The following is a 9,210-nucleotide window of genomic DNA, read 5'->3' as shown; positions in this document are numbered from 1 at the left end:
TGGGGGGTGGGTAGCTCTTTCCCTGTGCACACGGGCATCCCTGCCTGTTCCCTGCCCCTAATCACTGTGTGGAATTCCTGTGTCTGGTGGTCAAGGGGCACAGGAGGGTGGTCTCGGTCTGAATTGTGTCACTGACTTGGGGCTGCAACCTTGGGAGCTCCACTCTGATAGGGGTGCCCACGTGGCAGAGGTTGCAGTTTTCCAGCTGCTCTGTGGTCACTCCAGGGCCTTATGTCCTGGAGCAGTTTGCTTTTACAGAGAAAGTTGGATGGCATGTTCTGTTTTCCCATCTTGAAAGTATACGATAAACTTTGTTTTCCAGATGAATTTCCTCTGCTGACAACCAAACGTGTTTTCTGGAAGGGTGTTTTGGAGGAGTTGCTGTGGTTTATCAAGGTAAAGAAATTGCTGCTATTGGAAATCAATAATCTGTTCTCAGTACAGCATCAGCTAGATCCTTTTAAAAGTCACACCATGTCACTCCTCGGCCTAAAGCCCTTAGTGGCTCCCATTTCACTCAGTAGGAGCCAAAGTCCTTACCATCCTGTCTCAGCTCTGGCCTCCGCCAGAGTCCCACTCACCCTGCCCCTCCCATCCTGGCCTCCTTGCTAATCTTCGAGCACACCAGGACATTCCCACCTAGGGCCCAGGCACCCGCTGGTCCTGCTCCCTGGAACCTTCTGCTCCATGTAGCATGACTCGCTCGCTCCCTCACCCTCAAGTCTCTGCTCAGTGAGCTTTCCCTGCCTCGAATCTAAAACTGTGATTACCTCCCCACCCTCTCCTCCCACCCCTCCTTTGTTTTCTCTACAGAGAAATACCTTATGTATAAGGTCTGCCCTCCCCCTTTACCCCCTTCAAGGATGAAGGCAGACAATCAAATAAATAAAAATTTTTTTAAATGAAAATATATTTAAAAATAAATAAAATTTTTTTTTAAATTTAGAAAAGTATTAGAAGCTCCATGAGGGCAGAGAATTTCTCTTGTCCACTGTTGCATCCCCTGAGACACAGCCTGCCACACAGTAGGCACTCAACGTGGAGTGATCACTGAGTATAGATCCCAACTGTGCTCTCGTGTTGGGATAAGCTGGAAGGGTCTCTTGAGTAACAAGCTAGAGTGCCGTGATGATGGGCAGCAGCCACACCTGGGCTTCCCCTTGCTCCATCTCCTGGTTCAGACCAGTGATATTCTGGCCAGTGCTGGTCACAGGGTACCTGAGGAAATGGGCTCTGTTCTGGGCTGGGCTAGAGGTTGGGATCCCTTCTACAGGGCACTTACATGTCTTGTATTGTCTTGGGCCAAAGCAGGCCCAAGACCTCTTAACACCTTTTAGAAAAGGTTTAGATTTGGATTCAATCCAGTCTCCCTTAGTTCTGTATTCTCGGGGTATTTTCTTCTGCATTGGCCTATCTCAACTGACAGCGAGCTTCTACTTCCAAATACATCAGTGCAAATCTCAGAAGAGGACGTTTGTAAAGCAGCTAGAGCCAAGTCTGAATAGATGGGAAGGGAGACTTTTGAAGCCACATGCGAAAGGTCAAGAAATGAGTTGTTGGAAGTGAAAAAAATGAGTACAAACTCAGTGACAGAAAGGGAGGAACTGAGATGCTCAGAAATAAAATGTATTCGCTTGTTTTATCTTAAAGCTTGAGTGCAGGATTCTAATAAATCCTTGTCAGGGACACATCAGACTCACCTCTGATCATCACTCCATGGGTGACTCAAAAATACAGGAGTTAGGGATTTCCCTGGCTGTCCAGTGGTTAAGACTCCATGCTTCCACTGCAGGGGGCACGGGTTTGACCCCTGGTCGAGGAAGTTCCACGTGCTGTGCGGTGCAAAAAAAAAAAAAATACAGCAGAGTTTACCTGCACTTCAGCTGGGATCTTTGGGCAATATGGAGCTGTGTGGTCTGTGCAATAGTTAATATTGGGTTGAGTGCCAAGCGTTTTGCTTGTATTTTCTACTCACAGTAATATGGGTGGTGGTTACTACTGCTGTGCTCTTTTTTGGGTGCAGATGGTGAGGCTAGAGGGGTCAGGAAGCTTGTCAGAGAAGGGAGGAGGAGAGGCATGGGGCCCAGGCGTGTGTGGCCTCATAGCCTTGCTTGGAACTTTACAGCGTATCATACCCAGAGGCCAGTGGGGTCTGTCCTTGACCTGGATGCACCATCAGGATACAGGTTAGGATGACATGGGCCAAATCTAATGAGGTAAAATATATAAGAGGAAAATAAAGCTTGTACTTGGCACCAAAAAAAAAAAAAAAAAAACCCCCCAAAACCCACACCTTAACTTTGCAAGTATAGGTTGGGGGTAAACATGACTTGATAATGGCACTTGTAAGATGTATGACTGACGTACTTGCCAGAAAAGCTAAGACTGATTAGGCCAATCAGTGGAAATATCTGATATACCAGGTCTAAGATACACCAAACAGATTGCACATGAGGCATTAGATTCATCCTGGGACATCACACTTAGACACAGAACACATTTAGTTAAGAAACACAAAACTGTTAGAAGAGATGGAAGTAATTAAAGGACTTGGAGGTGTTTCGAATTTTAGTTGAGGGGAATAGGAAAAAAGATTTGAGATCGTGATTGCAAAGAAGGATTGGACCATCCTGGGGGCCTCCAGAAAGTTTGGACTGGGACCAGCCTGCTTAATGATGGGATGTGTCAGGTGCTGTCCCCTGTCTGTCAGCACAGGCCCACTTGCGGGGAGGCTTTTGGGGGATCGACTCTGATGGCACAGAATTCACTGAATGCTGCTCTCTCCCATCTCTTCCAGGGATCCACAAACGCTAAGGAGCTGTCTTCCAAGGGAGTGAAAATCTGGGCTGCCAATGGGTCCCGAGACTTCTTGGACAGCCTGGGATTCTCCACCAGAGCAGAAGGGGATTTAGGCCCAGTTTATGGCTTTCAGTGGAGGCATTTTGGGGCCGAATACAAAGATATGGATTCAGGTGAGGAGATGGAGTGGGGCCTCAGATTTCCTGAGTGCCTCTCACAGCCTGAGTTTGTTCCGTTGTTGCAAGTGAAGCCTGGGGGATAGGAAGCCGGTGATGGGGAAGTGGATGTATAACTTGGACCTTGTGAGGGGTGCTTCAGATTCAGGTGGAGGATCAGATCAGATCATAGCAGGGTGGTTAGCACTTGCTGGGTCTTAGCACCTTCCATACCTTGTTCATCAGCAGATAGTGACCCGGTTGGTGGTTGGTCAGCGTGTTGGGTGTAGCGTTGGAAGTTCATCTGGGGGACAAGAGTCCCAGGGATTGCCCTGTGGCGGCCTTGATCTCCCCTTTTAAAGACTGAGCTGCCCAGCACACTGTAGTGGTGCTGGGGACTGGTCTCTGGTCACCCTCTCTTCCCCGTCCTGGTGGGATGGAGGAAGGTGAAACATCTCACCCCTGGACGCCCACCCTCCTCTGTCACTTGGTGGCTCCACTTGCTGAGTGTCACAGAATCCAGTCCAGGTCCTTTGACCCCCTCCTGTCCCCCCATCCCTAGGTCAGGAGTTGCAAAAGCAAATGCCTACCTCGGGGCGGGTGTGTGTGTGTATGTGCGCACGCGCATGTGCGTGTGTGCACGCCACGCATGTGCATACACACAGGAAGTAACAGTTTGCTGGCTGGGCAAAAACCAGTTACCTGGAAAGCCTGTGCCATCTAAAGGGGACAGTCACACCTCAGCTCTAGCCAGCTGGAGGGATTTGGGCCTGATGCTGGGTTTTTCAATAAAAGCCTAAGTCTTTGGAATGGTGGCAACTTTGGTAAGTTCAAAATGCCATGCCAACCTGAAATAGGCAAATTCACAGAGACCAAAAGTGGATGGGGAGTTGTTTAATGGGTACAGAATTTCAGTTTAGGAAAATGAAGCATATTTAGAATGGATAGTGGTGATGGTTGCACAACATTGGGAATGTACTTAACGCCACCGACTGCACACTTTAAAATGGTTAAAATGGTCAACTTAATGTTATATAAATTTTGCCACACACCAAAAAAAATGCTCTGTGGGCCAAACAATTTCTCTGCAGGTGAATGGTCTTTCTGTTGTTAGAATGTAGCCTCCGTCCTAGGACATCCTCAGGATGTGAGGCTACACCCCTGGCTTAATTGTGCCTTAAATCCTGTCTTGTGTTCAATTATTTATTCTTCCTTGAGGGACCTGATGAAATTATGGCCTTAGTTTAGAGTTGTATGAACGCTTAGCTGTTGGATTTCAGTACAAGAGTTTTTGTTTTGTTTTGTTTTTAATTTTTACCCTGAAATAATTATAGGTTCACAGGAAATTGCCCAAAAAAGTGTAACCTCTCACATAAATTAACATTTGTAAAACCCACAGCACTTACCAGATTTCTCCAGCTTTATAAATTTGTGTGCAATTTTAGCACCTGTAGATTTATGTAACCACCACCACAATCAAGATACAGAACTGTTCCTTCACAGTTCATCTTTTTTTAAATCTTTGATGTTACTTTTCTGGAACTATGATGGTGATAGGACTTTCTTCCCCAAATTTAGAACTACTGGACTTGAGCATAGTCTTACTCCAATAAGTGGAAGTTTAACCAGAGGCGTGTGAAGCTCTGCACATCTTCCAGTTCATTTCAGAAGGAGGCAGGGACTTAAAAGTCCAGAGACCAGAAATGGGACAAAAGTATAAGGTGGTATAATAATTAGAGGCTTCCTGATATTTACAGTCAGTAGGTATTTGGCTGTTAAATTGTAATTTTAGGTGGGAGTGTTGGAAGGATAGCGTCTAGATGACAAAAAGGAATTCTCATCCTCATTAGTTGGACCGTGTATTGTAGGGTAAATTAGTGAAGATCCAGCCCTGTGCCTGGCAGTGGAGCATGCCAAGATTGGGTGATGGTATAGAGACTATGTCCTGTGGGGACCACTGGAAGAAACAGATTGTTGAGGCTGAAGAAGGTTAGCAATAGGAGAAGGGGGAGGAGGGGCACCACGGCCAAGTATTTAAAGGACTCTTAAGTAGGTAAGAAATAGACATTGTTATGGTTCCAGAGGACAGACCTAGGAGCCAAGACTCAATATAACCCAACGAAATATAAGACATTTGTGTTGTTCATTGGCTATCGTGTAACTGTGGGCCAGGGGAGGCCGTGGGAGGACAGTGTGGTCAGTGACCTCTGAGACCCTGTCATGGGATGCTGTGATTCACGTGTGAGGTGTTCTCTCTTTTTGCCAATTCTGCAGACTATTCAGATCAAGGAGTAGATCAACTGCAAAAAGTGATTGACACAATCAAAACCAACCCTGATGACAGAAGAATCATCCTGTGTGCTTGGAATCCAAAAGGTTGATTGCATCCCAGTCACCCTGCCATGTCTTAACTGTACCTCCTGCAGAGGCAGCGGGCGGGAGGTGGTCCTGGGAACTGCTCCAGGCTGCCCGGCTGCCCCTGTGACCCTGGCCATGTCGCACGTGGTCCCATTTTCACCTTCAGAGGGTGAGGTTGGGCCCAGATGAAATTTGTATTTTATGGGCTTTAAATTGCCTATAAAAATACACATGAAAATTTTAACATTTTAAATTGGGGCAGATGGAATTTCAGATCACCTCTCCCTCAGTATTATGAACATTTTAAACAATTATGTTGTAAAACTAAACTCTACCAAGGTGTACTAAATACCCAGAGTGGAATATTTGCATTTATGATAGAGATTTTGAATACGGGAGGGTGTGCCTGAGTGGCCAATATCCTGTGGCCCCTGCAAATGAATTCATTCATCCTATACTTGTGGTTTGGTGCCATGGTGGTAGCACAAGTAATTCATTTCAACTCGGATGGAAGAGCATGGCTTCAGTTGTCAGTGTGCATCCACAGAAGTCTCATGATGGACAGGTCTCTGTCGTCGACCTTATACCATCCCTGGGGTTGGAATGGTCTGTGAGGGTCATGGGGGTCGCTGGCCTAGTGGCTCTTTCTCACCATCTCCACTGTATGAGTTGGTTCTGTTTCGCTTTGCCTAGAGCTATGTTCTTTAAAACCACTGCCCCTCCTGACTCTTCTCTGCCGGCTCCTCAGATCTCCCTCTCATGGCCCTACCTCCGTGCCACGCCCTTTGCCAGTTTTACGTGGTGAACGGTGAGCTGTCCTGCCAGCTGTACCAGAGGTCAGGAGACATGGGCCTGGGTGTGCCCTTCAACATCGCCAGCTACGCCCTGCTCACCTACATGATCGCACACATCACGGGCCTGAAGGTGAGCTCCTCTCGGGGAGGAACGGCTATTGCCAGCCTAAAGCACTGAGCTCTTATTTTTAATGATTTTTTTTTAAATTAATTTATTTTTGGCTGCATTGGGTCTTCGTTGCTGCACGCGGGCTTTCTCTAGTTGCGGCGAGCGGGGGCTACTCTTTGTTGCGGTGCGTGGGCTTCTCATTGCGGTGGGTCCTCTTTGGCGGAGCGTGGGCTCTAGGCACACGGGCTTCAGTAGTTGTGGCACATGGGCTCAGCAGTTGTGGCTCGCGGGCTCTAGAGCGCAGGCTCAGTAGTTGTGGCACATGGGCTTAGTTGTTCTGCAGCATGTGGGATCTTCCCAGACCAGGGTTCAAACCTGTGTCCCCTGCACTGGCAGGCAGATTCTTAACCACTGTGCCATCAGGGAAATCCCAAGCACTGAGCTCTTAGATCCTGTAACGTGGAAGAACTAATTGCAGAGAATTTCATCTCCGATTAGTCTTTAAATGTGATAGATGTAAATGAGGAACTAACTGGCTTACTCTGTAACCTCCTTGGAGCTTTCCCGTCCTTTTGCTCTGTATAAACTAACGGAATCGTATAGGTTATTTATTATAACTTTGATGAATCAACTTTTCTCAAAATTGACGCTGGTTAAATTCCTTGTGAAAAGCTTTGGGATGTCTGCATACTCTGTATCATGGGTTTTTACATGATGTGTTTTAAAGGAATTCAAACTAAAGCATTTACTGTTCTGCTTTCTCCCATGGGGTTTAGCCAGGTGACTTTGTACACACTTTGGGAGATGCACACATTTACCTGAATCACATTGAGCCGCTGAAAATTCAGGTAAGAAATGTATCTGTCATACTTTGGGGTTTGGTACCTTCTCTTGATAAAAGGTTGATATGGAAAACATCCCTCCTGTAATGAGTGTTCTCCTCAGTGCTCTGACAGAGATAAGAGGACCTGCTTCCAGGTTTGTGGGTGGTGGTGGGCAGGCCAGGGACAAGGCAGACAGGCCTCAATGGCCACAGACACTTTACATGACACGTGCTGTGAGGTATTAAGTACCAGTTCCAGAGAGGAGGAGCCATCTTTGGACCAGAAGGTTTAGGACCTTTCCAGAGGTGGCATTTTAATTCATTCTTTTACTTGGAAGAGTGTTTATTTTATTTATTTTTTTTGCGGTACGCGGGCCTCTCACTGTTGTGGCCTCTCCCGTGGCAGAGCACAGGCTCCAGACGCGCAGGCTCAGCGGCCGTAGCGCACGGGTCCAGCTGCTCCGCGGCATGTGGGACCCTCCCGGACCGGGGCACAAACCCGTGTCCCCTGCCTCGGCAGGCAGACTCAACCACTGGGCCACCAGGGAAGCCTGGAAGAGTATTTAAATGCAAATATTTTCCCTTAGTTTTATGCTAACATACAGTATTTAGGTCTGAACTTTGAAAAGTCTGTGTTCACTTCCATAAGTTTCAGCAGCCAACAAAGGATTTGTTTTTTGGATGTTTTTTGTTGTTGTTTTTTTAATTGAAGTATAGTTGATTTACAGTGTTGTATTAATTACTGTTGTACAGCAGACTCAGTTATACATGTATATACATTTTTTTCATATTCTTTTCTATTATGGTTTCACAGGATATTGAATATAGTTCTCTGTACTATACAGTAGGACCTTGTTTATCCATTTATATATACTAGTTTGCATCTGCTAATCCTGAACTCCCACCCCTTCCCCACCTTGGCAACCACCAGTCTATTCTCTATGTTCGTGTTTCTGTTTCATAGATAGGTTCATTTCTGTCATATTTTGGATTTCACATGAGTGATATCTCATGGTATTTGCCTTTCCCTTTCTGACTTCACTTAGTATGATAATCTCCAGTTGCATCCATGTTGCTTCAAGTGGCATTATTTCATTTTTTTATGGCTGAGTAGTATTCCACTGTATACATGTACCACGTCATCTTTATCCATTCTTCTGTCCATCGACATTTAGCTTGTTTCCATGTCTTGGCTATTGTGAATAGTGCTGCTGTGAACATAGAGGTGCATGTATCCTTGAATTACAGTTTTGTCTGGATATATGCCCAGGAGTGGGATTGCTGGATTATATGGTAATATTATTTTCCATTTTCTGAGGAACCTCCATATTTTGCACAGTGGCTGCACCAGCTTACATTCCCACCAACAGTGTGGGAGGGTCCCTTTTCTCCACACCCTCTCCAGCACTTGTTATTTGTAGACTTTTTAGTGACGGCCATTCTCGCTGCTGTGAGGTAGTACTTCATTGTAGTTTTGACTTGCATTTTCTGTAATCAGTGATGTTGAGCATCTTTTCATGTGCCTATTGGCTATCTGTGTTTCTTCTGTGGAGAAATGTCTTTTGGTTTTGTTTATGGTTTCCTTTGCTATGCAAAAGCTTGTAGTTAGTTTAGGTCCCATTTGTTTGTTTTTATTTCCATTGCTTTGGGAGACTGACCTAAGAACATTGATACAATTTATGTCAGAATATTTTACCTATGTTCTCTTCTAGGCGTCTTATGGTGTCATGTCTTATGTATTTCCAACAAAGGATGATTTAAGATGGCAATAAAAATGAGTGTGCTTAATGAACCTCAAGGAAAAAAATTCAAAAACCTTTAGCCCCTTCTGGATTAGGTCTGGGTTTGGCAAGTCTTTGAGGAGCTTGGCTTCTGTGATTAGAGGGTGACCCAGGGCTCATCCAGACGCTCCTCTCTGGCAGTCTGCTCCAGTCATGCTGGACGGAATACTATGTGGTTGTGACCTGTGTCCATGTCCTCATTGCTACTGTCTGTGCATCCCAGGAGTCCTGGCTTACATCCCTTTCTGTTAGTTGTCAACACGTGTCATCTTCTTTGCCCTTTCTGCCAGAGACAGTTGGCTAGGGTTCAAGGGACTCAAGTAACCATTCTGTAGCTACTTTTTATTAAAGTAAAAGACTAGGCCCTGTCTTTAACAAATTTACCAAGAGC

General features: G+C 45.8%; 1 protein-coding gene across 2 annotated transcripts in view; it reads left to right on the top strand.

The window, feature by feature from the left end:
* The window catches only part of TYMS (thymidylate synthetase), an 11,541-nt gene that overhangs the window by 1,681 nt on the left and 650 nt on the right, over positions 1–9,210 (top strand). The window contains exons 2-6 of one of the 2 annotated variants that reach the window (XM_007459056.1): positions 323–396; positions 2,798–2,972; positions 5,229–5,330; positions 6,061–6,236; positions 6,992–7,063. In XM_007459056.1, the coding sequence (XP_007459118.1) occupies positions 323–396; positions 2,798–2,972; positions 5,229–5,330; positions 6,061–6,236; positions 6,992–7,063 (599 nt within the window). The remainder of the gene's footprint in view (positions 1–322; positions 397–2,797; positions 2,973–5,228; positions 5,331–6,060; positions 6,237–6,991; positions 7,064–9,210) is intronic. The other variant, XM_007459057.1, reaches the window with a different exon arrangement.

This window comes from Lipotes vexillifer, unplaced genomic scaffold, assembly GCF_000442215.2.
Source record: "Lipotes vexillifer unplaced genomic scaffold, Lipotes_vexillifer_v1.1 scaffold702, whole genome shotgun sequence".
Taxonomy (NCBI): Eukaryota; Metazoa; Chordata; class Mammalia; order Artiodactyla; family Lipotidae; genus Lipotes; species Lipotes vexillifer.
This window is presented reverse-complemented; position numbering and strand designations above follow the sequence as displayed.